Here is a 22,968-nt window from a genome sequence, read left to right on the forward strand (position 1 = left end):
GACGATGTCTTTCATATTCAAATGACCCCTTTAGTTTGATTCAATCCGAATGGTCTCTCTAAGGACAGGTGTCCATGAATAATCATTGGCTTAGGTAGGCGTTGCTCTGAAAATTGTTGTTCGTTTTCAAATACATATGCATACCGTCGTGATAATCGGCACTGCATTTCAATTAGACACGTGCTTTGTAAACTGGCTCTCCAAATGTGATTAAGCTTTCATTAGTTAGCACAGACCAGCACAGAGACGTCTTGTCTCGAAGCACTTCCTAAGGAAGCTTTTCATCAATGAGAATTAACCAGATCTGCTTTCACTGAAATGCTGGATCAGACTTTATTTTAATCATATGGCTTTCTTGTTCAAATCACCTACTCACTCACAAATCTCACTACAAATGCTCCATTATAGATCCAAATTTCCAGATGAAGTGCACCATTTTTTATGCTAAACACAGCAACACTTGAATCAACCAATGGTGCTAATTTGGGGGCGGGGCTTTCTGTGATGATCTGTTTGCTACATCACCTCTAAACCTCTTCAAAACCTCTAACTTTAAAGTAAACCCCCTCTCAAAACAGAATAAGCATTTTAAGTGATGGTATGGGTATTTTAGGAGGATAGGAAGGTGCTTATATGAATAGGGATTTGCCCTCCACAGTGTATAGTGAGAAAAGAGAGAGTTATCCATCACAGTCAGGCTCCTTTCTGTGTGTCTATGGGGAGATGAAGAGGCTGAAAACTCTCTCTCTTTCTCTCTGAACACCCAGGGCACCGAGTGCAGCACATTCACTCATTACATGCCTGTTAATCCAATTGGCCATTAATTACTGGGGCTACGTTTGCCATACCAAAAAGCATTGAACCTCCACAACAGAATTTAGCTTCAATTACTATTAATCATTAATTGCAGGTTTCATTTTTGTCTAATGGCATATAAACCATACCTAAACTATTTTTACTGTCATTTTTAGCACTACATTAAATATATTGGGACCATGTCTTTCTAAACTCACAAAACCTTTCAAATTAAGATATTTTTGATGAAATCCGAGAGCTTTCTCACCTTACATTGACAGCAAAGTTACTGTTGGAAATTTTTGCTGAAAAGGGTATCCTTAAAATAGTCCATATGACATGAGTGGTTTAACCATAATATTATGTAGCTAAGAGAATACTTTTTGTGTGCAAACAAAACAAAAATAACAACTTTATTTAACAATTCTTCTCCGTAAAAGTTTTGGAATGATGTGAGAGAGAGAGTACTTAATGACAGAATTTTCATTTTTCGGTGAACTACCCCTTTAATATTGGAAATATATACTGTTCAGAAGTTTAGTTGGTAAGATTTTGTAATATTTTTAAATAAAGCCTCTTATGCTGCATTGATCAAAACAACAGAATGATAATATTGTGAAATATAATTATAATTTACAACAATGGTTCTCTATTTTAATATCTGAACGTATTCCTTCGATTGTAATTGAATTTTCAGCACTCATTACTTTAGACTTTAGTGTCACAAATACTAATTTGTAACAGTGTAAAAATCATTACTGTCACTTTTGATCAGTTCAATGCATCCCAACTGAATACATTTATTATTATTATTTCTTAATTGTATTGACCCTAAACTTATCTTAGCGTATCATATTCGTTTTCAGTTTCCTAATAAACTCCTATCCCTATTCACAATGCAAATCAGTCACACAAACTTGAAGCTTTTACTCACCCACAGACTAGTGTAAGTATTTAGAAGATTCCTTTTCTGATGGTTATTCACCATCAGAGTCACGATTTATTATGAGCCTTGTGAAAAGATGTACGACTGTAATGGAAATGCAATGCCTAATTCAGCTTTGCTGTGAACCTCTTTAGTCAGTCTTGAAGAGTTTGAAGCAGATCTAGGCTGTGAGGAAGCTAAACATAGGTGCCCCATCAGACCGCTGTGCTTTCATGATATCACTCACATTCTGAGAGAAACCCCTCAGCGGTGAATAAAGAAAGGGCCTTGAGCAAGAGAGAGAGGCCAGGAGAGCTTGAGGAAGTCCTGAAGTATGCAGTTGTCGGCCTTGTTAGCAAATATTTTGTCTTTGTATTAAAAAAAGAAAAGGAAAAATGTGATGTAGAGGTCTAAACTGTTTGCAAATGGATTATGGAATGGAATGAAGAGAGGCATGTAAAATATGCTTTGCTTTCAGTTTTTTCTTTCTTTTGTAAGCTATATTATTTCAGCTGAGTTTAAACATGTATGGCATATACAAAAACAGGAAAAGGGTCTAGAGTAGTGGAGTCTATCCCAGAACAAACCCCTGTTCCTGGACACACAAAGACCTCGGGCTCAACGGTGTTTATAGTGCAGTTGTAATAGGAAAGCGAAATGCATCCAGACAGCGAAGATGGGGGGAGGGGAGCAGGCTACTGCAAGCGCATTAACCTAAACCCCACATATCCCCCCCTCGATGCCCCCTCGATTTATACGAGACAAAACAAACGCAAACCTCCTGACCCCGCTTCCAGAAACGAATAAATAAATTGACTAAATGCTGTTGAACACAGTATATATGACTGCTCCTTGGTAGAAAACAACACTTGTATTTAACGGCGGTGGGAAGTAATCTCATTCACAACAAAAAGCAACCAGACAAGAAACACATTACTTGCCTGGGCAACATAATGAGATTTACAGAGGAAGACAAAACAGCATAGCCAAAACAGTCAAATTACACCAGCAACAGTCTGTGTTAACCAAATCCAACATTTACAGATTCCTCCATAACACAATAAAAGAAAATGCTTTCGGTTTTGTAGCAAAGTATTTAGAATAATAGCACTGGGGAGAGGGAAAAAACATGAAAGTGTGCTCAGACAGGTGTGTTTGGCTCCTTTTCCTGCTCCCGGTGACCCCCTGATGTCTTTTCGGTGGGATGGGAGGGGAGTTTTATGTCCCTGATCTGGAGCAGATGGGGCTCCGGCTCTTGCCCACTGACATCTCTTCGGCTAGTCATCGGAACAGATGGGGACTGAGGGATCCTGGGATACTGCTAATCTGCTCCACCATCGCATTTAGAGATCCCCCTCAGTACACACACTTACATCGATAAATCAGCTTGAGTTTTAATGGAGATTAATCACTAAAGTAACTATGATTTAGGCTGCAATGAATTCAAGGGTGTAATGCAACCTTTTCTTTCTGAGGAGGTTACAGATGCAATCCTAGCTCTTTCCTTTGCAAGATAAGACTTGAGCAAAGAAAATAAATATTTTGTAAAAAATGTAGTTACTCATGTAATACATTCACGCATATAATGCATGTTATATATATATATATATATATATATATATATATATAACATATTAACATATACAGCTTAAGTATTTTCTTTATTTTAAATACCTGCAGAACTACAAATATTCCCCTCACTGTGCAATGTTAGAATAGCTTACGATAGATGCATATGTGAAATTCAAAGGGTGGCATGTATTTGCTTTATTAATGTCGAGATCGACATCACACTATAAGTAAATAAATTATTCCTCCATCGAATACTTAAAAACAATTCCTACAAAGTTCCACACCGGGGCTACTCGGTCTTAACCAAAAGGTATTGACAAATTCCAGTAATAAGGGGAACCTCTCTCTTCTGACCTCTTCTTAAAGCACTTATAAATGTAATGCAATAGAACCTGGACTTCTGTCACGTGCACTTCAACAGACAAACAACAGAGAACAGGACAGAAATTCAATTGTTATTCACTTATCATGACCGTTCGCCTGTTTTTATAATACTATACTATATCATCACAAATAAAACGGCGTTTATTCACCAGGAACAAAGCAAGTATCAATGTATATTGAGCAATGTCCGATGTCATGTTCACTATCATGCGGGAGCACAAAAACGAAAGGAATGGATACAATTCAAAGCTGTAAGTTAGAGAAACGTAACTAATTAATATTTATGAAAAATAAACATTTAAAATGTTACTTGTCCTGCTTCTGCAATTTGCCACTTTCCAATTCTCAATGTGTATGTGACAGCCTCTGTCAGTTCTCCATAGGACACAACGGAGAAATTATTCGATGCATTCTTATATGTATTTTTAAGACGACAGTGGAATCGATACATATCATTAATTTACTTCACTATCTCTGAACCTTTAAATTATTATTATACGTAATTGGTTGTTTGGTGTGGTCACAGGACAACACATCCCGACAGATTATATATATGGCCATGGCTTTATCTATGTATTTATTTATGTGTCCTGCAAAGAAGTCAACGGAGTGTGTAACGTTAACGTTACACTCCCAAAGCATTGCATCCGAAATAATGCTGCACTAACACTTACCATCGGAGGCTGAATGCTGAGACACACATATTGCATATTAGCAATATGAACATTCAAACACAACGCTTCTAATGTATTTACATTTGTATACATTTCACACCCACACAAAGACAAACCAACGTTACATGGATTAAACAGTTATTCGTTAGGGACAGAATTCCTTGAAATATAAAATGCACGATCCATACAGCCCTATTTCGAGACTCGATTTGCACCCACGCTCTAAACCATGCATAATACAGCACATTTTTGAAAACTAGCGAAAATCATGTTTATAATTACTTACGCTTTCAACGGATTCTGAATGACAGTCGCCATTTTGCCACACTGTAACCCAATATTCCAACTCTGAGTTCTTTGGGAACCTTGTGAAAGAAAAGCAGCCAATACGGACCTCAGTGTCCGGCAGTCTGGCCAATCCAATGATAGGAATCGCAATCTGGGCGTGGCTTCCGAGAGCTGTCAAAATTATAAAAATGATTTCAACGTCTTAACTTTCAACTTAAGTTGAAAAGATACAGAAACTCTATTTATGTAAACTGCATATGTTGTTTTACATTCAGCAACAGAATAAGAGCCGCCTTTAGCCATTCGTCTGACAGTTTTAACTAGATTTTTTAAAAGTATATTATTGCAGTTTGCTACACAATTACTACACAGTTTAAGCCGGGTGATATATGTAGGGACTATTTTAAATAAAAAATGTAATTTAATAAATTAACACTATTATATATGATAATATAAATAAGAGTAAATTAACAATACATTAGTGTCTATATTGTTTTTAACTGTTTTTCCTTTAAATATAAATACATGCAACGATCATAACTAAAACACAGTTACATCATGCTAATTATAACTATTTTTATTTTTATTAATTCCTTTAGCTTCGTGTATGTTTCTGTATGTCAACGAGACAGCCCCTTACGTGATTGACAGCTCATTTTCCAGTCACGTTATTTCAATATCGCAAAGTCTCAGGGTTCCACCAATGAACAGCAAGTAGGCGGGAATTCCCGGTGTCAGGAGGAAATCATATTTCCAAACAGGAAGAATTCAGCACGAGTGCATCTTCATCAGGTAAGTTTGTCATGAGTCTTGTTTTTGCATAAAGTTCAAGTTATTTCAGCGAACAATCATTATATGAACGCGAGTTCTCTTTTGCAAAAGTAACAGTTAACGTAAATAAACGATCGATCCACGTGCGTTTTCATAATAGTAGTCTTAGCATGTTAGCTCCTTGTTCAGCTCCATAACAAATCAGTGTTTTTCATCACTGCTCATTTTCTAAATAATGCTTCAAAAAGTTTACGTTTTCCTTCACATGTGCTTGACCCAAAAAAATGAATACACAGTTTTCCATTTTTATTTATCTCTAAAAATGAACAGTTTTGAGATATAAGTTACTGGCATGACTCCTGAGAAGTAGAAATGAAGCGGGGGAACTGGCGATCGAGTGGCAGGGACCGTCACCGACACCATAATCAGTCGCAGTGGCGGAGCAGACAGCGTTCAGCCCACGAGGAGCAGGAATATAGGTAACTAACACAGATACAGTCTATCATTTCTCACCCGGACACACCTGTAAAGGAAAATTATGTAATTTACTCGCCCTCCTTCTGACGCTGCAAATAAGTTCTTCTGTTGAACACAAAAACTGATCTCAAGCAGAATGAATGCATCAGATATATTCATTTTCATTGTATGGACAAAAGATGCAGTCAAAGTGAATGCTGTCATTCTGCATAACATATGTTTTTATGTTCCACAAAAGAAAGCCATACAGGTTTGAAACAACAGGAGGCCGAGTCATTTTTTTTAGTTAACAAACTTTTCAATGTGTATGTTGCATTCCAAATCAGCATGTGTATATACTAAAGTATTGTTCCTTTCTGTCAAATTTAATTGTTTGGCTTGTATTTAACTTCATATTAGCCATTAACATTATGATTTTGTTTCTAGTTCTGACAGTGCATCAGGTGATGCAAGTTCATCCTCAGCATCCACATCTGCACCAGGTCAACTTTTACTTGCGTTATGTCCCTTTATGTCTTTTGTTCTGCCAGTCCAAAATGATTCACTTTACCATTAACCATTATTGTTTACAGAGTTGCCAGGTTTCTACTTTGACCCAGAGAAAAACCGCTACTTTCGTTTGCTGCCTGGGCACAACAACTGTAACCCTCTGACAAAAGAAGGGCTTCAGAAAAAGGAAGAGGAGAAAAAGAGATCAGCGCTTCTGGCGGAGGATGATGGTCCTAGGAAGGTGAGTTGGGGAATTACTGAATATTTCCTCTAGCTATATGTAAATCTAGTTGATATGGACATTCCTCACTGCTTGTGCACATTTTTGCACTGAATTCTGATTGTAAAGTCAGTAATAAATTATTGTGTTGAGATGTGCAGGTGATTCACTTTCTCCTTGTTTCTCTCTATAATGTGCTCAGAAAGCTCCCAGGACTGGGCTGAATTCTGCATTGCTGTTACAGAAGAGACATCTGGGTCTGCTGCCCCCAAGCTCATATTCTAGGTATGGCATACAATATCTTATGGATGCAGCTTTTTTTGACCAGGAAAAAATTGGATCCCAAAGTGAATTTGATTCCAAGGGTTTTCTCATTTTGCAGGATGATCCATGAAGTGAAAGTCAGCGGGATGCAACGTCACCGGCTGGAGGTGCAGAGCTCCAACTCCACCAGCCCGAACACCGATAACTTCCATCTTATTGTTGTAAGCCTCTCATTTAATGGAAAAACTTGAAACTTGATTTCCGAGGCAACTCAGTCCATTTAAATGTGTGCTCAGTGGAAAAACAGCATGTTATGCTGAGGACGGGCAACTTGAGAACAGTCAAACCATTTGTGGGTTGCTCTTTGTTTTTATGGAAATGGATTGCTGGCAGATGTTACTTGGAGGTTTTGGCCTCCAGTTGTCTGTTCTCTTGAAAAACTAGCAGAAGGAAGATCAAGTTTTGGCACTGATTGTGGTTTCAGTCTGAGTGTTTTCCTTTTCTTCTGGATGCATCTTATTAGGCAGATTCAGCTTGTGAGCGAGTCTTCACAGTAAATGATGTGTCACACGGAGGCTGCAAGTACGGCATTATGAATTTCCACGGCTACAGAAAAGGCTCTCTGTCGGTGGAGATGTGTGATAACCTTTATTTCACTAACCGCAAGGTAACCAAGGGAATTTAAAATGAAATCCTTTAACCAAAGATAAGATGTTTTATTGATTTCAAAACTATTTCCTTCTAATTATTGTTTCAGTTGAACTCTGTGTGCTGGGCGTCCGTGACACATAAAGACTCTCATGTTCTGTATCCTTCAAACCAGGCGCAGACTGGCCATCTGGAGCACTGGGAGAATTCCCTGTGGCCTGGCGGCTGATTTGGCCCACTGCCCTGTTTTTTTTTTTTGTTTAGTTTTTTTAGTTATTATTCTTCTTAATAGTTTAGATTTATGTATACAGTTGTTGTGGATGTAAAGGCTATATACAGAAAAAAGGGCCAAAATCGCTCCTTTTGGGATGCAACAGCTTTTGACTGGAACAGGACCCTTAAAAGGACATATTTGTTCTTTTTTTTTTTTTTTTACCCCTAATAGGTAGGCCTACAAATTAGTACCTTAAGGGTACGAATTACTACTCTAAGGTACTAATATGTTCCTATTAGGGGTAAAAAAGGTACAGTTCCAAGCTGTTGTACCCCAAAAAGTAACATTTTGGCCCCTTATTTTCTGTGTGGCCTGTATGAGTGTTTGATTTCCAGCCCTGAAATTGCATCCCAGTCCAGCCTTGTTTAAACATTTTAGATTTTAAAAACTAAATCTTCAATGATTTTAATGCTTATTTTGAAACTGTAATGGGATGTCAGTTTTCCAGAATTTTCACAATCAGGGGCCAGTAAAATAAATGGTCAATAATTTTTTAACATTACAACAAAACAGATGTGGAGGTGGAAGATGGACTTGAAACATTATATGCTTATGATATGCAATTATTGCCATTGGTTAATATTCTCTTAATTTTAATACATTTAGTCTTCCTTCAATCAGATTTCACTTTGTTCATTCTAATAACTTCTATGAATGTTGGTCATAAAATAAAATAATTCTTAGTTTGAATAAAGTGCATAAACTATATCATTACAATAGAAGCATACCTGAATATTTACACACCTAATGACAAATAATCAAAAGAAATGGTCACAAACATGTCTAATTGATGAGGAAGTGTTTCTTGACAAGTCTTTTCAGGTTGTGTTTGGTGGGCATTTCTCAGACCCCAGGCTGTGTAAGCTTATTACCTGCTTCTCTTTTCAGCAACTTCAATCCAGGTACAAATCTTTTCCTTTTGGGTCTCCCACATTTCTAAATGAAAAACTCTTTTTATTTGTTCTCCCTTTATTAAACTGAAATGACTTTTTTTCACCAGATCAACCAGGGATGCTGTGCAGTTTTAAGATCTCCACAGCTTGGTCATGTGCATGGTGCCTCAACCCACAGGCTGATAAAACCTTCAGCACTGGTGAGTTTTCCTATCCGTTTCTGCAATCTGCTGTTGGAAAGAAAATTCTGCTCACCATAGCTACAGTTATGTGACCAGTAATATAGTAAAAACAGTAATATTGTAACATATTACAATTTAGTTTATATCTATTATGTTTCTATATAGGCCTTTCTCGACGAGTGATTGTGACCGATGCTGTGACTGGACGCAGGGCGACGTACCTCGCAGGCAGTGATGTTCTAGCTCAACAGTTTGCCCTGAGGGTGAGAAAAGAACAATGATTTTTGTGGCCAATGGCGCAGTGGTAGTGCACATGCTTGTGGTTTGAGTGTTACCTGAATCTTGTCTGTCTCTTTCTGTTGCCTCCAGTCCCTCACAACTTTACTCTCATTTAAAGTGCTCATTTTTACCTCATTAACAGAATTTAATCGTGTAATGCTGCATCCATACCACTAAATTTGAGAACAAGTCCAAATCAACAACACACAAATAAAAAGTGCACCTTTGAAATGCGAAATATGAAGTTCATGCATAGATAGTTGGATAGTTCACCCAAAAATGAAAGTTCTGTCATTTAATTACAACAATTTTCACTTTGTTCCAAACCCATAAGACCTTTGTTCATCTTTGGAACACAAAATAAAGATATTTTTATTATAATTAAGAAATCCGAGAGCTCTGATGTTCTAACCCTACTTAGAAAGCAACGCAACTGACACGTTCAATGTGACATCAGTGGTACATCCTTTATTCTATAAAGCTACGAGAATACTTTCTGTGTGCAAAGAAAATAAAAATATTGACTTTATTCCACTATTTCTTTTCATCCATGTCAGTCTTCAAAGCGTGTTCACAAGGGTAGCACAATGTAAGCATGCGGTGTTGCTGATGCTCTTGAAAGGATACTCTGCTCCAAAATGAACATTTTGTCATTTTATCACCCCCATGTCGTTCCAAACCCATCACAGCTTAGTTCATCTTCAGAACACAATTTAAGATATTTTAGGTGAAACCCTTGTGACTGTATCATAGACTGCCAAGTAAGTTACACTGTCAAAGTCCAGAAAAGTGTGAAAAGCATCGTCAGATTAGTCCATCTGCCATTAGTGTTTCAACTGTAATGTTATGAAGCAACAAGAATACTTTTTGTACAGCTAATAAAACAAAAATAATGACTTTATTCAATAATTTTTCTCCTCTGTCACTCCACATTAGCGTAGCAGGCAGCGTATGCTCTTCAGTGTCAGCTGTGCCACAAGGATAAGTTTTCTACATATATTAACACTTTTATTTAAAAGAAAACAGTGCATCAGCGCAACTTACAGTGTAAGTGTAACTTACTTGGCAGTCAATGTCACAAGCCTTCCGGATTTCATTCAAAATATCTTAAATTGTGTTCTTAAGACGAACAAAGCTTTGATCGTTTGAAAGTGATTGACAAAATTTTCATTTTGGGGTGGAGTATCCCTTTAATAATAATAATAAGCCTTTGTAAATGTTATCAGTCTTCTAATGTTTTTTTACTTTATGTTTGTGAGCAAAGATATTTGCTGTGTGACAATTTGCGCCATGCACTCCGTGTTTTAGGCTCCCGTGTTGTTCAACGGCTGTCGCTCAGGAGAGATCTTCAGCATTGACCTGCGTCAGCGTGACAGGGGTCGCAGTCACAGTTGGAAGACCAGCCGCTTCTTCCAGGAGTCAGCCATCACCTCGGTCCAGCTGCTACAGGATGAGAACTACCTCCTCGCTGCTGACATGCTGGGCAAGGTCTGTCTGTGATAAACAACTCAAATGACCACAGACCATCATGCTATTAATAACAATTTAGAGCAATTAATTCATTTTTATTCTGCCTTCATGTCGTCGCTGAACAGATAAAGCTGTGGGACATCCGTTTAAAGCGGTCCGTCAGAAACTATGACGGACACCACAATGAATACGCCTACCTACCCATTCATGTCAATGAGCCCGAAGGATTGCTGCTCGCTGGTATATCTTTTTTTCCATTTAAACCATCAGTTCGGTTCTATCGCAACACTTGTTACGCATCTAATTGTGTGCAATTTGCAGTGGGTCAGGACTGCTACACCCGACTCTGGAGCCTCAATGACAGCCGTCTCCTCAGGACCATCCCCTCACCTCACCCTGCAGGGAAAGACTCGATCCCAAATGTGGTGTTTTCCTCCCAGCTGGGTGGTAGTAGAGGACTTCCTGGACTCCTCATGGCTGTCCGTCATGATCTGTACTACTACTCGTACAACAAAGACTATCAGGAAGGTTTAACACTGGAGGATCAGTGCTAACATTTGCCATCTAAATACACAAGCTGCTGTGTGGTTAAAAAAAAGATCATCGTTTCTGTGACTTACTGACCAAAATGTTGCCATTTTACCATTTGCCTTTAGCTTTTCTTTTTTAGTAAAATTCTAGATTAGACCATGATGGATTCAGAATACTTCTTATCCCTTATGTCATCAAAGGATTTATTTTTGGAAAAGCTTATTAGATATAAGATTTAAATGGTAGTCACTTGAAACAGACCTCTTAAAAGTGCAATTTCATGTTCTGTTGTTTTTCTGGAAATATTTGACTTGAAATGTGCTTTAACTTTTTGTAAAGAAAGAAAGAAAAGAGGGGAAACCATTCATCAATTCAAAATAAATCTAAACTTTGTTCATCTGTATCTTTAGTTCAAATCCCAACATGAATTTAATGTTTTAACTTTTTGTCCAAACATTGGACCCCATGGAATTTATGGACAAATGAGAAAACCGTCCCTTTCAGTACAAATATGCATTTACACATTTTTACATTTAAGCCACACTCTCAGAGGTACTCAAGTTTAATTTAATTGGCATACAAGGTGCAAATCACATAAGATGGTATTCATGTTTCTTATGTCTGTTTCAGGCATGTTCGGTCATCCACACGTAATGCCTCACTGATCCTATGATAACCTGATTCTACATAATGAGTTGTTTGTTTGGCCAAGGAAACAATTTAAACGACAGTGATCAGAACAAATATCTGGGGCTAAATAAAAGCAAATACCATATGACAAAATGAGATTTATGTGGATTGGCTTTGCTTTTGAAAGATATTGCAGAGCCACATCATTTGTGTTGTTTCATCATTGCTTTGTGTTAAGAGTCACTATGCAGATTGATACGGCAACAGGGGAAGTGATTCATTAAAAAGGTCAGTTTTTAAAAATGTCAAACAAAAACGTAGTGTTCGAGTACACGCATTTAAAATAAATGATAAAGAAGTCTTTAAATGATGCTGAACAACATCTGAGAGTTTTGCATGAGGGTAAAGGAATGCTAAAAAAAAAAAAACTGTTTTAAACTGGTAAAAGCAAATGAATCTTTCCTTAAAGTGAAAATTGAGCAACAGGACAGTAAACAATATTATTACTATTTGTTCGCCGGTCCATGCATCATGTAGAGGCCATAAGTTAGCTGCCTTTACCAACCGGAAAGCCCATATGGATCTTCAGCCACAGGATTGGAATGGACCTTTGATCATGTTTAACACTTTTTTTGTTTTTTCTACCATGTTTAAACCCATTCTGCAGATTTTCCCAAAAGCACTCATTACAACGTTCCATCTGGGCCTACCCACAGGTAACGTATTTCATGGTGGACAAAGGATTGTGGATGGTTTGACAGATTTATTTTCTTGCGGTTTTTTACCTTTAAAAGAAGAAAATACATAGGCCATTAAATATATATAACTGTGAACAGCTTATGTAGAGCTGAGAAGCATGATGTGAAGTGTTGGGACAAAAAGCGGGATGTTCCTCTCGAACAATCATTCATTAGTTCAAGAGCAGTGCGTTTTATCCCTCCCAACCCGTCCTGAAGCGCTGTGGCCACATAACAGGGGTGTCTTATAATATAGAGTGGTGTTCGGTTCTGCTAGAGCTCTCCAGATTTTTGGTTGCAGGTGATGCACACCCGCACAGGATGGTCCCAGCCCCTGGAGGGCACCGCCCGGCGATCAGGGGAGCAGTCGTTACATACTCCTTCTCCACATGCACGGCAGTGATGAATAGAGAGATGGGCATTAAACTCACGCTGGCACTGGTTGCAGCAACGGATGTCTTGGTCAGGGACCCAGTATGCTGGACGGGCGGCATCTTTTACCAGACCTAGTAAATGCATTTGATCATTTATATACGCTGAGATATTCCTGCGCAAGCATATAACGGTTATGAAAATAAAATGCTTAATCCTAAAGCTTACAGAAGAGGTTACTTGAACAAGCCAAATGCTTATTATTAGTTAACATTATAATGGGTTGCTACTCAACTATTTCCAGTGTGCATTTATATTAGTAGTAACATACGGTAATGTTAACTCTTTTATAGGCTCTTAGAGGAGAGATGAACTCACCAAGAGGGATGTCTATAGCAGTGACTACCGCTCCTAATGTGTTCTGAACAGCTTCTCCCATCTTCCTGGCGATCAGAGTCCCACCTTGCTCCTCTTCCAGCGCTGCATCCAGTAGTTCTGTGTGAGACCAGTTACAGTATGATATTATGGACTGAAATACGCATGTTTATGTCACAACATGTTGCACCAGTGTCTGACTCTTAAGTGTGTAGTACTTTCAAAATTATTCAAACTCATGAAAATCATGCATTGCTCATGTTCTTTTGTTACTGTATTTGGCAAGGTGTTAAGATATTATCTCTGATTTGCATAAAAGCCAGGTAGATTATGAAAAAAAAAAAAAAAAAAAACACTTAGCTTAATTCTTCATTACATTAATTTTTTATTTTTTTACAGTATGTACTAATACATCTATCTACATATGTACACACATCTATACACATACTTATACATAGCTTGTTTTAGACCAGGGCAGTTTCCCAGCATAAGCTGCCACAGTGACTAAGCAAATTATTAGACAATTAGTCAAACTAATTGAAATAAGCCTGGCTTATCTGGTTAACTTGTTTTATGAAATGGGCCTCGAGGCATTAAAAGTGATTATATTTTCCCCATTGCATCAAATTACATTGTGCTGAATCGAATCCAAATCGGATCGCACTGCATCTTACGGAGGTGAATTGTATCGCATCGGTAGCTGCATCACATGTATCTGAGATGCACATCCCTAATGTATATGTATAAACACACATATACAGTGGTGGCCAAAATTGTAAGAACACTTGGCATATTTAAGAGGTTTCAGTTGTTTTTGGTTGAATTGGCCAGTATAATACCCAAAAAACTAACTTTTGCCTGGAAGTACCTACAAAGGAAGGAATTTCCTGGAAGATTGAAAAACGATGGATTGGCCACTCAAAGTCTGGACTTTAACCCCATCGAGAAAATTTGGGGCGAGTTGGAAAATAAACTAGACAGAAGGCATAGGATAACTTTAGTGTTGAAGTTCTCAGGAAATGTATTGACACTACGCCAGAGAGATGTGCAGCTGTAACTGCTAAAGTTAAAAGCAGATAAAAACTGTACGACTCACTTCAGCTGGTATTTGTTGTGCTCAGAGCAACCATCTGCATGTTTCATGAACATAATGAAATCTTGTTTTTGAGAAAAAAAAAAAAAAGGTCAAGATTTTCAGATCGGTCATGTGTTCTAACAACTTTGGCCACCACTCTCTCTCACTATCTATCTATCTGTAAATATATATATATAAATATTGTAGGATACCTTCTGGGATTCCTCTGTTTTGAAAGCAGGCATCACAGACTCGCACAGGCGCCAGGCCCCAACCTCTCTCAGGGACTGGCCGTGTCTTAGAGGAGCAACCATTACAGAAACCATCTCCACAAGCCCGACAGTGGTGCTTTGTATCATTATCTTGGAATTCCACTCCACAGTTTTTACATCTCTGGAAAAAGTTTTAGTATTTTAGAGAAGACTTCTCTTCATTAAAAAAGCCACATTAAAATTGCCTAGCTAACATTAAAACTCACAATAATGAGAGAATTGGGCTTCCAGTAAGCTGGGGCAATCTGGTCTGTTAACCAGGCAGTGACGGCTTTGGCAGGCTTGACGCTTAGCTCTGAAACAGACTGAGCCATATAGTTCACACCATCCAGCAGCCTCTGCGCAGCGTTGTTATTGTCCTTCAGGAATCCATCAGACTGAGACGTAAAAGCAAAAAGAACAAGCTTTGCTTACTTTTCCAATTGAATTATTGATACGTGGGATGAACAGCAGACTACTCTCACCCCTGGCCAGACATGCTGGATCTCAGTCCGAACCACTGTGTCAACAGGGTCCTGGTTCCCATACCAGTACTGCCTACTTCTATAGATCACAGAACAGTTTGGACACTCGATCACATATCTGCAAAGGAAAATACCCAACTAAGTCCTGTACATCTAAATGAACTGAACTAAATGGAACTTTAACGAGTATATTCCAATAACACGACTCACCCGGACCAGGCGTATATGGCCAAGCCAAACCAGGGTGAGTCAGAGGATGCTGTCGTCTTTGGAACCACAATCACCTCTTTGCCACTCTCATAACAAGCCTGGAATAGCAGGTTTACACACATAATGCCAAACCTGGGCAGTCACAGAGCATGTGTCAGGGTCGGGTCATGTGTTTTATTGTTTATGTCTTACCTTGCAGGTATAGATGCGATTATCATAGTGGACTGAATAGCGGCAGCGGTGTTTGGCCTCATGCCCCACACCCTCTCGTAGGTGATTCATGCTGTTTTTACAGCCTGAGCTATATATAAAAATAATTAAAAAACACCAAACATTTTTAGAAGGAGTTTTGTTTATACTAGAACAGCCTTTTGGAGGCTGTAAATGCAAGAAATTTTCCACTTGTATTACATGGGTCAAACTAATATGATCAAATATTTAATTACTAGTTTAGCCACCTTATCGGAGCCATACAAATAACTCTTTTGAATCGGTTCTTTTAATTGATTCTACCAAACCAGTTCTCAGTTTGTGTAAATGACTCAATTGTGAAAATAGAACTTTCTTTGGGAGTTAAAAATATTAATTTTACATGCTTAAATGTTGCTCAGGGACCCTTTAGAGCATTGTCTCTCATCAGAGAATAGACACACATGGAATTTGGAAATGCAGAATGTAAATTCTAAGTTTTAACATAAAAAACATCTAATTTATGTAACATCGAATCTAATTTAGATTTAACATCTAAAGTTCTTTGGCTAATTGAATCAATCTTATTATTACCATATTTCACAGATTCCATATGAATCTTTGAACCAAGTTGCTAAAATGACAGTTATTTAACAAAAACTACTGATTAAAAGTTTGGGGTTGGTAAGATATATTTTTAAAGAAACTAATACTTTTATTCAGCAAGGATGCATTAAATTGATAAAAAAATCAAAGACTGAAGATTTAGCATTGCCATCACAGAAATAAATTACATTTTAAAATGTACTACAATAATAATAAAATAAAATAAAACAGTAATTTGAAATTGTAATCATATTTGACATTATTACTCTTTGTACTGTTTTTTTTCTTTTTCCATTAAATAAAATCAGCTTTGGTGAACAAAAACTTTTTTATTATTATTATTCATACCACCACCAACTCTGGAGCAACAGAGAGTATGTTCTTGTATTTGAGTGTTGCTTTAAAAATGTGAAACAGATTTGAAATCAGTAGTGGAGTGATTCCTGAGATGTGAAGACTTACCCACAGCTGAGGCAGATGCTGGAGCAGGTAAAGTATTCATCTGGAAAAAAAGAGTTGCTTGCCAGATGCTCATCAGGAATCTCTCCACTGAAGCACTCGCTCAAAGCCTGGAGAACAAGAGTTTGATCAGCCACACAAACTACTGTACATTACAACTGAGAACTAGAAATAGCACAAATGTCCTTTGGAATAGGTCTATGCCAGAGCTAAAGATTTGTAAATAGTGATGTGACAAAAACATGCCACTTCAGTAGATAAAAAGTAGTTTTTAGAGAAAATTTGTTGAGAACATTTCAAACCAACTATTCCACTTCACGTCATTGATGAGCTAAAAGTGTTATTGATATTATCAACAAAAAAAATAAATGACCTGCAAGGCTTTATAGATGACACCGGCAGAGCGTGGCGATCGTGTAGTGTTGTTGTCTAACTGCTGCTCCACGCTGCGCAGCAGACCGCTAAAGTCAGTCGGGGGGTTGTGGGTTCGAGTGCCTCGGTACTGAATAGAGCTGAAAGCTTCTGGAAAGAGGCCAAGCTTTCTGAAACGTTCCTGAAGAAGCCGCTCGGCCGATTCTGATGGCTTGTCTACAGTGTGTGCAAAAGAGAGCTATTATGCTTTTATTACTATCTTTCAGTGTCATTCCTAAATTATTATTGTTAGGTAAGAAAGACAGCAAAGTAGAAAACATCCAAAACTGACCTGAGCCTAATAACTTGGTGTGGACTGTCTCATGGAAGATTATAACAGCGGGACCCAAAGTCGAAAGGGGCACATCCAAACCACAGCGTGCAGTTGTGGCTTTCAGCTCCTTTGTGAAATGTTTTAGATACGCATCTGATGCATCTCCAAGAAACTTGAAAAGATCATCATGTAACCGGTCGGCATGTGTCCGATAGATGACCAGATCAGAGACCGCAAGCACCTTCAGGAGGAGGCGGGTTCGCTGTCCTTGGTTAGTTCCTGCCCCCAGGAGTCCCTCCGTGTCAACAACCACCACACTATGGACAGGGTCCAGTGCTGCCCACACCCCAACGGTGCAGGATTCCTGGGTTGGAGATGTCTTGAAAACTTCACGACCCAAAAAGAAAGTGTGATTGAGGGTGTGGGATTTGCCTTCTCCAGTGTTGCCGAAAATGGACACCACCTTCAAGAGCTCATCGGGCCTGCAGGCTAATTTCCTCACAAACTCCTCCTCATCCTTCACCTGTTCAGGTTGTGGAAATGAACATGTTGCTTAATAATGCGTTACATTTCACCTCACTGAATGTCACAAATTTTCCTTGTATCACGATTTTTTATTATTATTATTGTTTACTTTGCATAAAAAATGTCATAAAATCTACTTTATAGGCTCAAACTCCCCACCCCCAAAAAAGGTGTAGCTTTATTCAATTAGCTTCATAATGAGCACCCGTTTAACGCCACTCAGCCAATCAAATTTGAGGACCAGAACTAACTGTTGTATAAAACGAGTGAAAGTTCAAACATTACAAAAGATGACTTACTTGCATATCTTCTTTTCATCCACTAGAAGAAAGCTAGTGACTTGCTCCAGTTTAGCCTTTAACGCATCCAGCAGTTCATCCCCAGTGCTGCAGTTCTTCTCCGCGGGTTTCGGGGGAGGGTAGACGATGAGAGGGTGCTTTCTTTTACTGACCCCGCTGTGAGTCCGCTTCTGACAGTCCAAACACAGGTTGATTTTACATCCCTGGCAGCGGACCACTGCTCTCAGGCGATCCCCGTTCGGAACGCCCCCGTCCCCTTTACATGAATCGCAGTAGGGTACGTGTCCAGGTGAGATTCGGATCCTGTCGTGGTTCCTCATGCGCTCCTGACGGTGGAGCTCCAGCTCGCAGCGGACGCACTGCAGGCTGCCGCATTCGTCGCACTCGAATGTGGCCTCGTCGGAGCCACCGCAGGCATAACTCTCCTGACAAACCAGGACGCCGTTAACCCCCTTCTCCACCGACGAGCCCTGACTGCTCATTATCCGTCTAAATATAACAGCGAGGTAGCGAACCGAACGGAAACGACCGACTTTAAAGTACTAAAATCCTTCAGTAAATATACTGACTAGATATTCCTCAAAGTTTCACTAACTACAGTAGAAACCAACCTTAATGTACAATCAACAAGAAAAATGAAATCTAGACTCAAATATGATGCATTTGAGCTCTTAAACAATATCTTACTCGTTTACCTTGAATTTCATTGGAATTCGAGATGTGGTGTCAAATTATGACACTGGCTTAAAATCAAATATTCAATATGAACTATAAATAGATAATTCGTATAACACTGGCACTAAGTCAGACTTCTGGTTGGTTTTAAAGTGATCAAGCAGTCTAAACTTACAAACTACAAGCAACCATAATCGACATGTATTTATTTTGCAGACGTAACGTTAAACGCTAAAACCGCTAACGTTACATTCGGATGTTGTTATCGTCCTGGGCTTTGTTACTCAAGCTAGCTAAGCTTAGCATACGTGTCTGTAAAAACACCTCCAATTTCAAAGACCACAAAAACTAGGGGGTTAGAAATGACAAATGCGGCGGAATTAATAATTGTTTAGTATCGTACAGACTGTCCTTAAAGTATGTTCACCCAACAACACATTGGTCAACCCAGCTTTGACCGAACAAAACAAGCTGATTTCGAGCCAGAATCACACCGCAATTTACATCAAACAAGCTGCTGAACTCCCTGAAAACTCGCACACGACAACGTCCCTTTGATAATCACAAATTAATAAGACTGCTGATGTCAAGATAACTGTTTTTCCCCCACCAGCTTGTAAAATGATTCCCCTCCCCGGTAGATTCGGGTGAATGTTGTTGCCAGGTCAGATCAGCTGATCGGCTTGTTTTCACTGGAGCGGAAGTCGAAGGTTACCAGCCGCAGAGCCATATGGGAAACTGAGTCCATTCTCTTATTTACTTGTAGGATATTGCAGTAGTGTTGGGGCGGGCGGAGGTCAACAGCTGTATGATTTCAAAAACAAGATGGTGCAAGAGGAACATCCTTGGGAACATATGAGGGGACAAAATGTCTAGTTAGGCATTCCTGTCTGAAAAAGAAGTGTTTAATTTTATGAGCACTTTTAAGTGTTTCAAATCTTAAAATTGTTTGAAAAAAAAAAACTGCACTTGCAGATGGTATTGAAGCAATGATGTTAATGGACACTTTCGTGTTTCTTAACACTTAATCTTTTTCAAAAATGCACTTTATAATGTCAATTTTTATAGCGCATTTAAACTTATTTTAATAATTTGATGTGCTTTAAAGAAGTGCACTTAATATGTAGTATAACATTTTAAAGCACGTGAAGTACTTGATTCAAGTTTTAACTGTTATTTAATGTTACATGTAAAGTTTAAGCAATTAGACATTAGTTTAATTGCAAATTGTAGCCTGTAAAATTTAGTTCACACTTCTATTTGTTGAATAGAAGTAGGCTATATTGTTTTAAAGAATATTATTTCCGGAAAAAGATCTCTTTAAAGAAGAAAAAAAGAAAAGGTATCCTAAAGTTTAAAGTCCCTTGTGTTCATTTTCAAAAAGATTATGCTGTTAAAAAGGTACTTATCATAAACACAAATTATTTTATGGACTGTATATTCAGGCAACATTTTCGTTTTTCTTTCTTTCTTTGTTTTATAAGTACAGCAAAGATCTGAAGGACAGACATTTAGACCATTTTAAATAATATACTGTTCTGAAAATTTGACATACAGAACCTGTAGAAACCATAATTTTCTCATTTTTACAACACATATTTTGATTATTTATTTTTAAACATGCATTTTAAACAAATGGCCGATATCCAGGTACATAACAGTAGCGGTAAACCACTGAACTGACTGTCTGGCCCTCATTTTTTTTATTCACCTAAAATTAAAGAGACCTTTCTATCCTGAAAAAGGTCGACGAGAACAAATTCTTTCAAAAAAAAAAAAAAAAAAAATCACACCCCAGTCCACTAGATGGCGGAAAAGCTCTGTTCTATTAATGTTTCAACGCCAAGCCCCATAAGAAGAAGATTCCACTGTTTGTTGTCAAATGACTGTCAAAACTATTTAATCCTAAATCCTTATTCATATAATGTTCTGACGGTGATCAGCATGGCCGAGGAAGAGTTCACAGACATAAATGGCAACTCGATTTCTTTAGACTGCCAAACTCACTCTGCTCTCTGCAGAGAGTTTACGGTCAACTCACCGAAGCTGTCCTTGCGCAAGGTGATGGTCTACACCTGCTTCGTTTGGTTATTTGCTTATGCTGTATTTTTCTTCACCGAGGTAAGAACATCGGATACTGCAAGAATACGAACTCGTAAACTTATTTTCCAATAGTAAAATTAGATTATTCGACTACTATTGACTTTTGTTTAATGTCTAGAACACGACTGTCCTGTCGAGTGCCATCCTCCTCACTCTGGCTGGGATGATGATTCAGATTCACTTTGTGAAGGTGGACCATGAGACCCTTCTCATAATCGGTTCCCTCGGTGTCCAGCTGTCTTCATCTTATGCATCTGGACGAGAAAGGACGATCTTCATTGAGATGAGCAAGCTGAAAGACATTGTGATCAACGAGGCTGTTTATATGGTAAACATGCCGTTTTCTCCAGTGACTCTTGTGCATGATTGACTTTGTGATCGAAAAATATTCACCCTTGTATGTTTCCACCTCAGCACAGCATGATATACTATCTGTGCATTCTGATAAAGGACCCAGCAGATCCTGAGACAGTGACCAGTGTTGTCCCTCTTTTTCAGGTATGAAGCAGCTGCTGCTGTTCTATTGCACAAGCAAGATTATATCTTTAGCCTGTCAGTCTGTAAATTAACATGTTGCATTCTTCCGGCAGAGTTCAAAGCCTCGGCTGAATTGTTTGGTTCACGTGTATAGGAGCTGTCAAGAGGTTCTTGCACACTCCAGATGACACTAGGTAATGATGCTATACTTCATACTATACATGTTTTGCATAATTGTCATTTCTGTGTCTATAAATATTTTATGACTCTATTTCTTTTACCCTACAGATTCTTTCTTTGAAACAGGATAAAGATTGGAAGTCCCTAGAATGAACCATGACTGTGTTAGACTGCATGTAGTGGTTTATTAGAGACATATTAGATTCAACCACAAACTTACTGGGTCCTCTTAACTTTATAAGAAAAGATTATGCTTTTAATATTTTTCACAAATTAGACACTCCTGATTTATGATATTTACTATTTGTAGTATTACATTATATATATATATATAATCACAGTGACTATAGCTGATTGTTTTTCCTGATGATTCTGACCTTTATTAGCCACTAGAGGGACTTGTGTGCCAATTTTTGTTAACCAGAACCTAATCAGTTTGTTATATTAATGATAATGATTTCCTTTTATACTCTTTTAATCATAGCTATGACATTTTAAATAGGAAAAATATATATATATATATTACTTATACAATGCTTATTTAAAACACGAGCAAAACTTTTTAAATAAATGCTATAGTACTTATTTACTTGATACATAGATTTTGCTTTAAGTGTGGAGAATCTGTGCATCAATCAGCTTTTAAAGCGGGTCTTTCTTGGCCGCCATTGTTGTGGGTCATTTGAGGGATTTTGTTAATCCATCTTATTTACTTTTTGGTGGGTCGGTATTTAATTGTGTTCCTGCTTTTATCCGGATGTCAAGCAGAACTCACTGTAAGTTTATCTGAGCTCTTATTACAGAGTTCACAGCATCACAAAGCTTCTAAGTTAGCCTATACTTAAGTGATGAATGTTCCTTAAAAATGAAGTAGTTGAATTAGTAGTTATATTATTCATTTTTGAATTGCATTTAAATGTTATAAATGGGAAGTGGACATGTATACTTTGGTGGTTTGTACCAAGTTTGTGTTTTCTAGAGATCAGACAACAGAAGGCAAGTGAAGCTTTCTCACAATATCAGGTTCACAGTATTTGTGGTGCACAGCTGTTCTGAACATCCTTCACACTATAGCTCTTGCTGTGGTTTTGTGGAACACAAAACTTATGTTGTTGATGTGTTTATCTTTACTCGGGATTCTGCTAACTTTTACATATTCTGAGGAAATGTTCCATGCCACCTCCGTATTATTGAAATATTCTGCAATTTCCTTGTAGGAGCTCGCTGCCTGCTGCATAGACAGGTGTGAGAGTTGTCATTCATGTTTACCTGTTTGGCAAAAGGAAAGAGAAACCACCCATTTGTTTGTGTTCATGCTGCTTTGTATTTACACACAGTCAAACATTCCCTTCTTTTAAAAGCAACTGTCAGCAATGATTCCCCTTGTTTTTAAATGAATATTCCGGATTCATTTCAATTCAAGTTAACGTTGGCAAATATCAATTTGGATTACCAAAGAAATTAGTTTGAATATTTTCCTCTTTCTTAAATAATTACAG

General features: G+C 38.1%; 4 protein-coding genes across 7 annotated transcripts in view; 2 read left to right on the top strand and 2 right to left on the bottom strand.

Annotated features, from left to right (window-relative positions):
* The window catches only part of LOC113120892 (zinc finger protein DPF3), a 34,195-nt gene extending 29,445 nt beyond the window's left edge, over window positions 1-4,750 (bottom strand). For all 4 annotated transcript variants that reach the window (XM_026291019.1, XM_026291018.1, XM_026291022.1 and 1 more), the window contains exon 1: window positions 4,637-4,750. In XM_026291019.1, coding sequence (XP_026146804.1) covers window positions 4,637-4,668 — 32 coding nt within the window. In that variant the 5' untranslated portion in view covers window positions 4,669-4,750. The remainder of the gene's footprint in view (window positions 1-4,636) is intronic.
* A 580-nt stretch (window positions 4,751-5,330) lies between these two features.
* Window positions 5,331-11,478, top strand: LOC113120895 (DDB1- and CUL4-associated factor 4-like). The gene is made up of 14 exons (XM_026291025.1): window positions 5,331-5,430; window positions 5,740-5,888; window positions 6,313-6,368; window positions 6,459-6,616; window positions 6,798-6,880; window positions 6,978-7,080; window positions 7,383-7,526; window positions 7,617-7,666; window positions 8,604-8,683; window positions 8,782-8,874; window positions 9,022-9,119; window positions 10,444-10,623; window positions 10,731-10,845; window positions 10,927-11,478. Exons 2-14 carry the CDS (start codon window positions 5,782-5,784, stop codon window positions 11,157-11,159), a joined length of 1,500 nt encoding a protein of 499 aa, XP_026146810.1. The 5' UTR covers window positions 5,331-5,430; window positions 5,740-5,781; the 3' UTR covers window positions 11,160-11,478.
* Window positions 11,479-12,512: 1,034 nt separating this feature from the next.
* On the bottom strand, window positions 12,513-19,494 carry LOC113120894 (zinc finger FYVE domain-containing protein 1-like). The gene is given in 12 exon segments (XM_026291023.1): window positions 12,513-13,009; window positions 13,254-13,370; window positions 14,538-14,718; window positions 14,804-14,974; window positions 15,062-15,179; window positions 15,272-15,369; window positions 15,464-15,572; window positions 16,529-16,635; window positions 16,899-17,113; window positions 17,229-17,733; window positions 18,035-18,048; window positions 18,051-19,494. Coding segments are annotated over 12 exon segments (2,334 nt in total). The 5' UTR covers window positions 18,517-19,494; the 3' UTR covers window positions 12,513-12,776.
* Window positions 19,495-20,323: 829 nt separating this feature from the next.
* On the top strand, window positions 20,324-22,770 carry LOC113120896 (phosphatidylinositol N-acetylglucosaminyltransferase subunit H-like). Its single transcript, XM_026291026.1, has 5 exons — window positions 20,324-20,830; window positions 20,931-21,140; window positions 21,227-21,310; window positions 21,403-21,483; window positions 21,578-22,770. The coding sequence occupies exons 1-4, from the start codon at window positions 20,516-20,518 to the stop codon at window positions 21,475-21,477; spliced, it is 684 nt and encodes a 227-aa protein (XP_026146811.1). The 5' UTR covers window positions 20,324-20,515; the 3' UTR covers window positions 21,478-21,483; window positions 21,578-22,770.
* Window positions 22,771-22,968: the final 198 nt, after the last annotated feature.

This window comes from Carassius auratus, chromosome 20 (genome assembly GCF_003368295.1).
Source record: "Carassius auratus strain Wakin chromosome 20, ASM336829v1, whole genome shotgun sequence".
Taxonomy (NCBI): domain Eukaryota; kingdom Metazoa; phylum Chordata; class Actinopteri; order Cypriniformes; family Cyprinidae; genus Carassius; species Carassius auratus.

Excerpts from the sequence above, each read along its gene's own strand:
- LOC113120896 (XM_026291026.1), top strand. The coding sequence starts at position 20,516 with ATGGCGGAAAAGCTCTGTTCTATTAATGTTTCAACGCCAAGCCCCATA. Across the intron at positions 20,831-20,930 it reads CTGTATTTTTCTTCACCGAG|AACACGACTGTCCTGTCGAG; the intron begins GTAAGAACATCG and ends TTTAATGTCTAG. Across the intron at positions 21,311-21,402 it reads GTGTTGTCCCTCTTTTTCAG|AGTTCAAAGCCTCGGCTGAA; the intron begins GTATGAAGCAGC and ends TTCTTCCGGCAG.
- LOC113120895 (XM_026291025.1), top strand. The coding sequence starts at position 5,782 with ATGAAGCGGGGGAACTGGCGATCGAGTGGCAGGGACCGTCACCGACAC. Across the intron at positions 6,369-6,458 it reads AGCATCCACATCTGCACCAG|AGTTGCCAGGTTTCTACTTT; the intron begins GTCAACTTTTAC and ends TATTGTTTACAG. Across the intron at positions 7,527-7,616 it reads TTTATTTCACTAACCGCAAG|TTGAACTCTGTGTGCTGGGC; the intron begins GTAACCAAGGGA and ends TTATTGTTTCAG.